The sequence below is a fragment of the Corvus kubaryi genome, unplaced genomic scaffold (assembly GCF_017639235.1).
Source record: "Corvus kubaryi isolate FWS band 111438036 unplaced genomic scaffold, C.kubaryi_AGA036_p1.0 37308, whole genome shotgun sequence".
NCBI classification, from domain to species: domain Eukaryota; kingdom Metazoa; phylum Chordata; class Aves; order Passeriformes; family Corvidae; genus Corvus; species Corvus kubaryi.
In genome coordinates, this window is record NW_024581096.1 from 23,288,253 (window position 1) to 23,301,649 (window position 13,397).

The window sequence follows — 13,397 nt, forward strand, 5'->3', positions numbered from 1 at the left end:
AGGGGAATTTCCGGAGTTAGATTTTTATTCCTAAGTGAAAAACCTGAGACAGGCATAGGGGGCTAAACTGACTTGCACAACAGTTTCTTTTACACACTGAAAAGCCAGTCGCTGACATTCAGTTCCAGCATGGTTTTGAGTAGAACTGCTTTCTTTGTGCCAGATTTTGAACCCTCAGCCTGGAATAATCTTTGACTTTAGTTCCCGGTGAGGGTGAAATTTTACATAATCTATGAGATTAACAGTAGGAAATCACAGGAGCGACAGACCGACTACAGACATTCTTGGCTTCCTAGACAGTAAAAAACCAAACTTCTTACTGACTGCTCTGGAGACCAGGTGGAGGTGACAAGGTAGTTGTTCCGGGCCTGCTGTGGCATCATATTCTGGGTCTTGAACAGTTCAGAAAGGCAAAGGTGTATTATGGAGTAATGAAAGGCCTCCACCTCTGCTCACATGGCATTAATGCTATTCTCAAAATAATATATTGTGTGATTTTGGCCTCCCTTCACTGCTAAATTCAACTCTTGAGTCAAAAACTGAACATAAGTACTTTTCGCCACCACAGCTAAATTAATGTCTTTGTGGTTTATGGGGAAATACTTTGCAGTGACTTTTGCCAATTCAGGCATTAATCTTCTAACTTTATGTTTAGCAGTTAATCCTTTTTCAGCATGGGTGGCCCATCAAAGAGCTTTCTAATTAACCCTGTACCTTAAGTGCTGTTCAAGATCCAAACCAGAAAGAGCCACTGCTAACAGTAAAGAACAGAACAACCTAATACTGAAGGAAAACAAGAAGTCTGTAGTGCAAGTGGTTCTGTCCTCGATTTTTATTGTGACATGAGTTCAGCAGTGTTTGTGATTTCCAGCTCAGACTGTTGGAAGAGTGGAGCTCAGCAGTCCCTAGAAGCAGGTAATTTCAGCTGACAGAATGTTGTCTTTAAAGTTGTAAACGGCACCCATGACAGTCTACAGTACAAAGTCCAGTTATGGATAGGTAACAGAAGCTACTTCTATTTGGGTTTAGTATTGCTGACCTTCAATTTTGTCTGATTTTTTTTTTTTGCATGTTTCCAACAAAGCATTATTTTCACTAAGGTGGGTTAAGATAGTCTTTCCTCAGGTAACACTGCCCTGAAGAACCAGGCCCTGAGTGCTCAGCCTCAAGAGGTGGCAAGAGCAGGTAAGAGGGGATGGGAAACTCAGAGGCAGCTTATAAATAAACCTTGGCTGGTGGTGGAACATTAGGGTGTATAACTGTTACACAAAAAGGCTTGGACATCTCTTAATACAGTCAGGAGTGGAAAGCTCTCAGGAAGTTATTCCTCAGGACTTGAAGGCTCCAGATTACACAGACACAAAACTGTCAAGGAGGTTCCTCAATTACAGTCCTCGGCTCAGACAAATCCCACTGTTTGAAGACAGGACCATAGGCACAGGTGCCAACCTGGCTCCGTGCACAGAATTTTCCATGTAAAACAACATCCACCCGTACATTTCCTGAATACAAGATGGTTTTGAACACAAGGCTTATAAAATGAAGTGTTTAAATGAACTAAGAGCAGAAAAGAAAAGAAGAGTATTTTTTCACACTTTGATATGTGAGGCCACAAATCCATTTGTGTAATTGTGGCATTACCACAATGCAAATTTATGCAAGGTGAATGAAAATGATACTTAAGGTTGTCTTGGAAGAACTTCACTGAAATGTGTCAAGGCGTGAAGCAAGCACTTACTTGTGGGCTGGTCTCCTCAGATGCCACCGGCTTGTTGATACTGTTCACAAATTTGTTCACATGCTCAAAGTGCTTCGTCATCTCTGTTGCCAAAACCATGTCAATAATGGCCTGTCGCAATGTCCGGTAGCGATTTCTAGGAAAGAAAAATAGTTCTTGCTCACAAGCTTGCCAGACAGAGCTCTGCCCTTTCCTCATCCCTGCCCAGACAGCGCTGCAAAACACTACTCCGGGGCTCAGCCACAAGCTGGCACCTTCAGAGTTAGGAACAGTCTGGGGATGGAGGAATGGACAAGATGCCTCTCTGAGTTCCCCCTGCTCTGTTATTTTTAGCTAATGAAAATCAGTCCTGTGAGGTCAACAAAAACAATTCAGTTTCATAATGCTTTAAGACTAAGATAACTTCTCCAGGAATGGCACCAATGCGTCCATTGCACTGTATGTTAGTATGTTAGCTTGGAGTGCACATCTCAGGTTTTTCAAAAACAGCAGTGTTGTGGGAAGTAAACAAATCAGTTACCTCTTTGGGGTCAGGCCCTTTCCCTTTCAGACCTCTTTCTCTCTCACCTTGTCCCTACGAAAGTAAGGGTCATGCAGTGGGAACTCCTGGGCTACTTGCATGCCCAGCCAACCACAGGGAGCTTCCAGCTCTCCCAGAGCTTTATGTCCTCTGCCATCACCCTTTCCATTCCATGTGAATGCAGTAGTGCTGGGGTGCATAGGACCTTGTGCAGACATAACATGCAGCATCTAGCTGCTGGGGTGGAAAACACACCCCAGAAAAGTAATGCCCAGGCTCCTTCAATGAAAAGGCAGTGGGCCTTGGGGCTGTTAATGGGACCAAAACTGGACTCCGTGGTGACAGCAGGCAGACCCTGTGTGGAACAGCAGATCAGCCAGTGTGTGCTTCAGGACGTAATACAATAGTTAAATCATAAAAATATACGTACCTGTGCAAAGTACTCCTGAAATCCTAATGTAATCCATAAAAGATTATTAAACATCTATCTAAGCTTCCAATAATTACAAGTTGGAAGACAGGGAGGGTAAGGGGGAAATGAAAGCCTTTTTATAAGTCATGGAACATAGGATTCTGCAAGAGGTTAAATATTAATATGTGTATTTAAACTGTGTATTCTTGTTTAGAAGATAGGCTCTCAATTTGCCCCAAACTAAAACTTCCAAACAAGCAATCCACACAAGCACACTCCCCTTCTCCAGCAGACACACCTATCAATGTTCTTGAAAATGTTGTATTTGCTGTCTTTTGTTGTAAGCTGAAACGCCAGTGCTGTGTGATGGCTCTCTAATACAGCTGTATCATTGTAAAGGACAGCTAGTTCACTGCCTGCATTGCACAGGAAAGAGTTGGTCCGTCCAGGATGGTCTACATCATGAATGGTGGCAGCTATTAATGCAGCTACCTCATCTAAATGGTCCAGACTTCCCTACAGGAAGAGAGAAAAATTAGAATGTGGCACAAAAATTACAGTAAATATTTTTTGATTACTTCCAGGTACCCACAATTACACAAATGTAAACTTAAGCAGGGATTCTACCTCCTTGCAATCATTTTCCATTCCCTGTGCCCACAGATTACCTACCACAAAACTCCCACTCTTACCCTTACCCAAATATGCTTTCATTAATGAAGCTTTTTACATTGCTGTCACCCAAGCAATATCTTTGCATAGCATTCTTTAATGGATAGATCACCTAATGGTTTCCTTGCACTTTATATGCTTGCCTGAACGCATCTGTATGGACTCTGCTGCTACACACCCTCTATGTTTTATTATGGGCATTGTCCAAATGCTCCTTAAACACTGACAGGCTTGGGGCATCAACCACCTCTCTGGGAATTACTGTTCCAGTATTTAACCACTCAGTAAAGAAATGTTTCCTAATGTTCAGTCTGAACCTCCCCTGGCACAGCTTTGAACCTTTCCCACATGCCCTGTTGCTGAGTACCAGGGAGAATAGCTCACATCTCCCTCTCCAAAGCTTTTGTGAAGCGTTATTAAGAAGTGTTACATACAGCCAGTTATCAAGAGACAGAAAAGAACCAGGTTCCCTCCCCACCCCCATCATTGCTACTTAAAAATGTAAATTTTTATAAACAGACTTTAGAGAAACAGTGTGAGCTTGCTTTCATCACAGGAAGACTTCAAAGACAGAGAGAGTTTATGAAGCCAGGACCATTATTTAAACATCTGACTTCTGAATGACACACATAAAATGGCAAACACGTTGAAATCCTAGCCCAGAGAACTCCTAGGTGATGGTTCTACCTTAACTCTCTCCTTCCCAAGAAAGAAGGCGGTAGCATGCAGGACATCTGCCGCATGTGTGGAGTTGTGGTATGAGTTGGAGGAATGGTAGTTGGCTTCAATGACCTGCAGCCATGCCCGTAGTGTTGCTTCTGAACAGTTTAAAAACTCTGAGACCCCAAACCGGGCAAAAACTTTTAAGCCCAAATACACTAATGGCCTGAAAAACAATAGAAGAAAAAAGCAGTGCTGTAAAATAGGAACTTGAGATGTTCTAAAAGCGATATATTCAACAAAGAAACCAAGACCTTAAAAAGGGGGAATGCTAAACATTTTTAAATTGCATATCTATAATCTCTAAAAAGTCTGGCCAAGGTTACAAATTATTGCATCTACCATCCTTTCAGACATTATTTTAATACGTTTTGTAGAAATGATGCAGTTCCATTAGAGTTTCAACAATTTGTGTGGCTTCAGAAAAAAAATCTTAAAAGCCCAATTTTTTGTGTTTAGTATCTGTCAAATAAACAAAATTTCATTTATCTTTTTCCTGAGGAGAAAAAGCAGACTTTGAACATGACATGGGCACATCCCAAAGGCTAAAAAGCCCTAAGCAAAAAAAAGGTCAAATGTCAATTGTCAAGTGCTGTGTCTGTGTGTTTGCACAATGCTGGGAAGCCCATGTGTGAAACAGTAAACAGAGTAAAGCCTCTAATCTTTTTGATTCTTGTATCCAAATCCACTCTGGGTTGTCTTTTACTCTGTGTTGCCTGTGAGAGGGTCCATCAGTCACATTTTTCACTCCTGCAAGATGACCTACAAAGCCTCTGAGCTGAGAAGGGCATAACCAAACCCCAACATCTGCAGATTAAAACCGGACAAATGCAAATTTCGAAAGTGGCCATTTTGTGCTAAGAGAGTACAAAAGAACAGGTAGCTTGTTTGATTCTTTGCATCTTGGAATGAAAACCACTTTTCTCTCTGGATGATGTGCTTATTTTTGCGGTCTGCATGACCTCAAGGCTACTGATGTCTGTTTTCATTATAAACTTTAAAATCCCAGTCTTTTGATCCTATCACTGGTTTATCCTCCATCCCATTTTTTTATCCCTATAATCAAAAGCCATAGTTGCTTTAGATCTTCCCAAACTGTAGGATGATTTAGGTGAGGAAGGGGAGAGGTTTGCTTTTGCCAGCATGACCATTTGCAGATGAGCAGGAGAAAGGGCCATCTGGAGGGCATCCAGCACATAGCAACATCAGACTATGTTGAACAGTGTCAGCTGGACAGAGTGGATGTGAGTCAAGCAAGACGGCTCTCACAGATTTGCTGTGTCGTGCTTCAGTTTTTCCAGAGCTACAGCTCCTCAACAAACTTTGTCTGGGCACCCAGGGAAAGGAGTCCAGTACCTTTTATTTGTAACAGCCTCCAACTCAAAAATATTGAAGTCCCAGCTTTCCTCATTATCTAGGAGCTGTGCAATACAGGGTGGAACATCATTGATGGTGTTTGGCACTGGAAGGTGAGTATGGCTCAGGTTCATATCTGTTGAAATGGAATTTGGGAATTAACACATTTCCAGGTTATTCCCCCTACACTACCACAGCCCCTCTTCAGAATTCCGTTTAGAAAACAACTCTCTTTGAGAAAAACAACTCTTTTTCCTGACATGAAAAAGTCTGTAAATGCCTATAATATAAAGGTTTATTACAGAGCATTCGAACATAAACCAAAAAGATCAGTGAACATTTCTTTGAGTGACAGTTTGGTTTTTTGCTAACATTTTGAAATACATTAATTTAATTATTTGAGCCTGCTTCAACACCAAAATGGAGGCAGTCTAGCACTTGTGCTGCAGTCATTTAGACAACCATTTCCAGAGACATATATCCCACTGCAAATAAGCCTGAAGCTGTATGTTAGCAGTATCGACAAAAGAAGTCACACGTGCAAAGGGAAGTTTAAAATGGTGGCTTACTCTTAGAAAACACATACTCATTTCCTGACAGTCTTCTCAAGCCATCCTGAAAAAGAAAGCAAGTTTATCTTACGTTTTTTGTATCACTAGTTGCAAGAACACTACATGCACTTCAGCCACTATTCCCAGGTACTAAAAGCACTGCTCTTATTGCAGCAGTATAGCATAATCCTTGTTTTAGGGTCTTTCAGAATAAATATGTGAGGATCCCGGGAACACTGGTATGGGATCTCCAGAAAAGATATTAAATACACAGTATATTGCCCTCCTTGATCCTCTCATTGGCACCTGCAGGACTTCATCATTCAAATTGGCCACTATAATTTATTTTAAATTTTCTTTATATTATTTGGCAGGGATTAGCTCAGTGTCTATTAAAAAATGAGTAAATTCATGACAAAATTTAGATAGTCTCTATCTTGCTGCTGTTACAGGACCAAAATCAGAACCTGATTAAAGCAACTTCACTGATACAATGGACCACCTATAGAGCAATCCCTCTAATCCCACATAAGCTTCTAGAGTTTCTAAAAAGTATCTCCTTCAGTATCTTCTGAGACAAATCCAGAGACTGGATGTAGTTTCTAATGGCAACCTCATTCACTTGTGTGTGAAGAGGAATGCACCCAGTAGACTGAGATGTGGCCATCTACATCCTAGTGCCTACTGCTAGCAAAGAGGCCAAAATACTTAACTGAAATGGTGATGAATTATGAGTCCCCTTCCCATTGCTTGGGAAATTTTAGCACAGCAGAGCACTGAACTGTGATGTAGGACAATGGTAGCAGCAATTTCGTCTTTACTAATTTTACTCACATTCATCAGACCTCCAACAAGATCACTTGTGTGAGGATCTTCATCTTTGGTACCTAGCTGAGGGGAATAAAGTTCTGTTGTCCGCAGGATTTCCAGAACTCTGTCCAAGGCCTCTGCTACTGTGATAGGGCTGTTTTCTTGGGCAGCATTAATTATGTTAATAACCTGAAAGCAGATTAAGGAGGCAGGCAAAGAAAAGTGAATGGCACTTTTTTTCTTACTACAAAATTTTTATTCTTGGCTTGATTATGCTAATTCTCATTTAGGAAATGCAGTGTAGTTCCCTACAACCCTTGAAGTACAACTCTGAAAATGTAAATTTGTGCTCGGATTTCCTGGTATCCATCTGCTATTTTTAACTGGCAAACTCGCGAGAAGTGAAAGCAGAACAGTGTGAAGTATCTGAAATTGTTGCAGGTGGGTGGACCAAAGACTAGCAATGTCCCAGTCCTTCAGCATGTCCAGGTCTGCTCTGAAGCAATTATTCAATCCCTAGAGGAAAACCCAAACAAACAACTCTTGGATGTGACTCAGATATCATGACTTACATCCTGATATTGGATGTAAAGCCTTAGTTTTCTCCATGTAGAAATGAAGGGCAGAGAGCAGAAAGAGCTGGGCTGTGGGAGAAGAGGATGGCTGTTTGAAACCCACACTGTGCCTCAGTGACGATCTGGGAATGCAGCAGTGACTGCTCCTGGCTCTGCCAAAACTGACAGGGAGAAAGTTCCATTGCTGTCTCCTCCAGGAGCCAGATGAAGCTACACAGCCACTACAAGCCTCCCTTGTGGGTACAACCGAGGATAAGGAAAAGGAAAAGACCCAGTTGCTCTTCGAGTCACAGAGGTTCTGGGAAATAAGAGCTTGATGATAGAAGAAAAAATGGGGAAAAAGGAAAAAATGGTTTGAAAGTGGAAGATACTGGACACCCTCATGTGTTACAAGTGACTGTGCAGCTGGTTTGTGACAGCAGAGTTTGTATAAAACAGATAGTGAAGAAAAGACTGCAGAAAGTGGGAAAGACAGAAGATGGTGCAGGTGCTCCCTCCTCTGTCCGGTATCTTATAAATATTAATAGTGAGAGCAAAGGTGAGACTGGAAGAATATTCTCCTACTCATACATGACCCAACAGAGCAGTGTCCCCTTCCTGCCAGAAGCCATGCATCTAGCAAGGGCACCCTTCTCCCCTCCTTAATATTCTTTGTTATGACTAGCATTTGGAATGCCATGATGAGATATAGAAAGTGGTATTAAAAAAAAAATTACTTATATTATTCTGTTAAATACAAAGTACAGGAAACCTCTGCTTCTCTGTTCAGAAATGACATATGAGTGCAACTCCAGACTGGAGTTTGTGGAAAAGTCTGCTCAGGACTCACCTTTGTGATAGGAGCTTCTATTGTCATAGAGTGAATCCGTGCCATTGAAGAGTACCGTCGGGTCTGTAAACTTGGAGCTGCCATTAAAGAGAGCCACAGAGTGTAAATCAGATGACAGCATTTGGAGAGTGTGGAAGGCCGGGGAACAGCACAATGAAATAAGAGTCTTGTATCCCATTTCTCCTGTATCTCTCCTCCTGCAAGTTCTTACTTCATTGTTTCATTTCTTGCACTGTTGTCTGCCTCTTTGGCAGCCACCCTTCACTTTTGATGTCAGATTATCCATCCATCCATCCTTCACTTCAGAATGGAGCTGTACTTACACTTCATGCCCTTTGATTGCAATAGATCTGTGTCAGACATGGCTCCTCCTGTAAGTCTGTGTGTGTCCCTCATCTTGATGGTACAGCTGCTCTAATGAAAACCATTTTGCTCCCCCTAAGCAGTGCTTCTCTCACAACATATAGGGGCAGAAAGAAATCTCTGCCGCCACTGTCTCACTAGTAAGCAGTCACAAGTGGGATTAGTAGAAGTACTGCTCTCCAGTAGCTAGCAGCAATATATTCCTTCGTGTTAAACATTAAAAAACCAAAAGTTCGTGTTCAGGAGCATAAGCTGCAGCTTTCTAAGAGAGGTGGCACTAACACTTCACCACACACTTCTAGCAAGCTGCTCCCATCCCTTGGCACAGTCACTGCTCCTCCCTATGGAGGCAGTCAGCATTGCCATGCATTGTATAGCAATGCTGCTACTCATGCTGGGGCACTGCTTTTCAAATCAAAACGAAGAAATTTTACAGCAGTTATAAAAAAATGAAGTAATCTCTGTTTAATCAGCTGTGAATCTGTCTGGTTATTCTTTTGGTCTGCAGTTTCATTGCCCAAGCAAAGTTTGTTCTTTATTTATTTATAAATATATATTAATATATAGTATTGCACATACATATAATACAATATTTCTTGGCAGCTTGCTTTCTTACCATCACTACTTTGAGATGTTATTGACTTAACATCAACTGAGTCTTTCCTTCTGTTCTTGCACTTGTAAGAACCGGATTCTGTAAGTACAAAACAAAAGCTTTAAAAATGCATCAAGAAAAACCTCTACAAAATCTCCATCTAAAATGATGAAAATTTAATTAAGTGCTCTTAACAATATCACATACATGGGGGAAATATTGTAATTTCTGCACACTAGCACAAGGAACTCAGTGCCTATCATTTTAAAGCAACTTGTCTGAAGTCACCTGGAAAGGTGTTTTGCAAGTCAAGATGCCTTATGTAACAGAGACTTGCTTCACCTAACTTTAGCTCCCTAAAAGCAGCAGTCTTGCAGGCTGTCATCATCTAAGGTTATCAGATATCCTGCTTCAGGAGAGATGTCTCAGGCAGGTGGGCTGAACTCCTTGTGTGAGTTCTTTTTGCTCTCCTTTGACCACTGAAAAAGGCTGAGTTTAACTGCCTAAAACCTCAGCCAAATGAGAAAAATCTCATCTCAGTCTACACACTTCAAGCCAAAGCATAATTCAGACTCAGACAGCTTTTGCTTTTATTTGCAATAATTATTTGTACCCTGTGTTTAAGGAAAATCCAACCTGCTGAGAATGATAAAAAAATAAATTTATTTCTTGTGAAAATTAGCCATGCAACAAGCTGTTATTCTTGAAACTGCTGTTTGCTAAAGCAAGGGAAATTAATCACATGCAGTCCAATTCAAAAGCTGGATGAAATGCCAGGAAAGAGCCTAAAAAAAAAAAAAAATCAGGTAAAATTTCATTTTTCTCCAGTATATTAAATTCTGTACTCTACCTTATGTTTAAAAACAGCAACCATGCATCTGTTTACCTCTTTTCAAGAGTCTCTATCGTACCTATTCCCAGAGTATCTAAAATGCCACCCAAGGATCAGAGACCCTAGCAAGGATCAAAAGCAGATAAAACCATTTGAAGAATCAGAAGTATCATAACTGCGATATTCTTAACATAAAGACCAATTTTCATGATTATACCACAAGACAGGATGTATGCAGCCTGTCTTTAGCAAAATAAAATGTTGTCCTGGGGTGACTTTATGATGTGTATCCCCTGTCGCTGCTCTATGCCCAGAAATTAACTTTGTGCCTTTATATATACAATTCTCTAGAATTAAAAGTTCATCCATCTTAAAAGTTACTGAAATAGTTTCTGTAGTTTCTGTCTTAATTCCCTTTTTCTACCACAGATTTATAGGACAGCTTGGGTCTTCTGTGTTGTAGTCTGAACTGGAAAAACTGGAAGCATTTTCCTCTGTTGACGCCTAAGAGCAAGGCGTAACTAATGCATGTTAAATAATTTTATTTATTTATTTATTTTATAGTACTCCTCTTACAAACCCCATTCTTGCATTTGGATGAGTTTATCGTAAGGCACTTGAGTGGGACCAAGCATTTATACATAGACAGAGCTGTGAGTGGCTGTAGCTGATAAACAACTCTCCTTGTGTTAAATACCACCTAGCAAGTCAGAAACTTTGCCTATGCCCCCCAGAGAGTCACAGGTGCATAAAAGCTACTCTGTGCCATACTACAATTTCATTTGTAAATATTTAAATGCCTAGGTAAAAATTTTGTCTTTGCCTGGTGAGCATCAAATCTAATCATCCAGATTTGTTACAAATCACACCACCTCAAACAGCATGTTACACATGGATTACTTTTCTGTGCTCATCACATTGGTATATGCCCATGGCTCTGGAAATTTATTCTTGGATCACAGCCATGGACTGCAGGGAAGGGTAACCTACATGACATGCTCTGAGGTTGCCTACTTTACTGCACTGTACTCATCAATGTGGTGCCTAGTATGAGGCTTCCCAGTGTTGCTGAAATCTGTCACAACAATGAACAAATGTAAAACATTAGTAAGCTAATGTCAATGTGTTAAGTAGTAACAAGTGTCCTGCTTAATTTATGGGCTTCTTCACCTTCCTGTTTTCAGGAAATAAACAGTGAGAAGAAAGTCTGGTTTTATTACAGGGTTACAGGAGCAAATGGTTCTGTGATGTTCTGCTCTACAGGAGCAAACTGTGGATCAGTTCTGGTGGCAGCAAAGGGAATGAGGGCAGCCAATTGCATATGGTCTCTTCTTCCCCCTGCCCACTGTTATTTGGCATCACAAAGCTCTCAGATGTTTGTAGGTATTCTTAGGCTACTTGAAACAGCAGGGGATGTCAAGCAGTCACATTGCATGCTCTTAGTATGTTATATCTTCCTCCCATGTGAAAACCAGAAGCTGCTTGAAGTTGCACAGCAACATTGTCTCACCTTTCATAGCAGGAGAGGCCTCAGGTGCCAGAAGGCAACAAGGCATGAGAACCTTTTCACTCATAATAAGACATCAGTCTGGCTGAGACCAGTAGATTCAGAAGCTTAAAATTGGCCTTAAGTGCCTCCTTCCTTAGGGAAAAGTGTTATTCCAAACACTACACAGCACTGGAGGAAAGGATTATTCCTTTATGCGCCACACTTCTAGTCAAAAGCTCTCTCCAGAACTCAAAGAGGGCTGGAGTGTGCTGTCTGTGGGTAAGCAAACCCACCTGAGACACAAGACAAGGGTTGCAGACATGCTGCAGCAACTCAGCGCTGACTGGAACTGAGTTGCTCGGGCCTGGACACCTCAGACAACTGTCTTAGCCTGTGCTGGGGCCAAACCAACGGCCTGCTGACAGGTCCTAAACTTGGAAACACTGTGGCAGGTGTGCTGGCACAAATCAGCACATTCCACATTTCAAACACAAAGAGGTGCCAAGGTACACCAGCCATGGGATCAAACACAGTGTTTTAATACAACAAAGAACAATGCCTCTTAACTTCAAATGCACAGCAAGAGGTCTGCACAGGAGACTCAGTTATTGATGATTTTAAGTCCAGTTCATGGTGTTACATCAGAAGCAGCTGGCATCTGTCATTGGCCATCAGCTCTGACCACTAGCTGGACAGAAGGAAGAGACAATTCATACCAGCAGAGAACCCCCAGCACAACTTCCAGCACGGCAGAATGTAGAGGTAAATTATAGTACTCTAACCTGACTGGGAATTGTCTCCTGTGTACTTATCCTCACGGTGACTCTTGTAGAGCTGGAGATAAGAGTAAAATATATATGTAAGGAAAAAGAATACAAAAAATCTTTAAACAGGCTGCATTCAACACTGTCCATATCCAGCATTTTCCATTCAGCTATTTTAAAAAAAGTGTTTGGCAAAGACTCTTCTTCAGGTGTAATTAGATGTAGAGAAATAATACGAAAGCAAACAGATGTGTCATGCAGAAGATCACAGATACAAGTGCTTTTATGTACTAAATTCCTGTTTAATGCCTGTGTTTACAAGAGAACTGATACTCGGTTTAGGTAGTGTTTTAAGTGCAACTTGCATATCAACCTAAAAGAATAAAATGAAAAAAACCATTTTTTTTCTTAGAACTATTGAAGCAAATTTTGAATGCATCCTTTCATGGGTCACTGATAAACTGGACTTAAAAAAACTCAGTTATAAAAATAACTCTCCAGGAAATAAGGGGTAGAGGTAGGTGTTGTTCATCAGACCTTAATTTCTATGTAGTTTTTAATCATTCTCAAGAATGAAAAATTAAACACAGCATCTTAATTCTTTGTCCTTCTGAAACATCTTGGGTAGCTCCAACAGTAGGTATTTCAAGCTTTCTTAGAATTTAGATAAGATATTTCCATATCTTAATATTTACATCTGTTGCTTGATCTGCAATAACACAGATTAAATGTTCCTCTGCTTTTTCATTCTTCTCAGAAACAAAAGTACTGGCCAGTTCACAACAGTGTAATACCTGCTAATCACCTGACCCCTTTCCTTTGTTATGTGGTTAGAAGAAAGTATTTTGCTGTTTGTAGGAAAACTGACCAGAAATGGCAGTTTCTCAAGTCTTCCCTTGAAAATTGGCACATGATGTATTTAAGCATAGCTAACAGAGACACAGAGAAAGATTAGAAATAACACATTACTTTTTTTACTGCAGTCACTAGAGATGATGCACGTACCCTCTTACTTCAGATGAATAATTGTCAGTGCTTGACACTGTAATTACACATTATTCAGTACACATAATATTTAGGAGTCCATTACTGTCATATGGTGACTGGTTCCTCTGACCAAATCAATCACCTGCCTGTAGCGAAGCACTAGATTGCATGGAAGCATGAAATC

The 13,397-nt window shown here is 40.8% G+C and overlaps 1 protein-coding gene across 2 annotated transcripts in view; it reads right to left on the bottom strand.

Moving 5' to 3' along the window:
- The window catches only part of PDE8B (phosphodiesterase 8B), a 71,040-nt gene that overhangs the window by 4,947 nt on the left and 52,696 nt on the right, over positions 1-13,397 (bottom strand). For both annotated transcript variants that reach the window (XM_042028888.1, XM_042028887.1), the window contains exons 11-19: positions 12,245-12,296; positions 9,163-9,240; positions 8,184-8,260; positions 6,804-6,968; positions 5,988-6,033; positions 5,419-5,554; positions 4,030-4,228; positions 2,969-3,186; positions 1,739-1,874 (exon numbers count right to left, since the gene is read on the bottom strand). In XM_042028888.1, the coding sequence (XP_041884822.1) occupies positions 1,739-1,874; positions 2,969-3,186; positions 4,030-4,228; positions 5,419-5,554; positions 5,988-6,033; positions 6,804-6,968; positions 8,184-8,260; positions 9,163-9,240; positions 12,245-12,296 (1,107 nt within the window). The remainder of the gene's footprint in view (positions 1-1,738; positions 1,875-2,968; positions 3,187-4,029; positions 4,229-5,418; positions 5,555-5,987; positions 6,034-6,803; positions 6,969-8,183; positions 8,261-9,162; positions 9,241-12,244; positions 12,297-13,397) is intronic.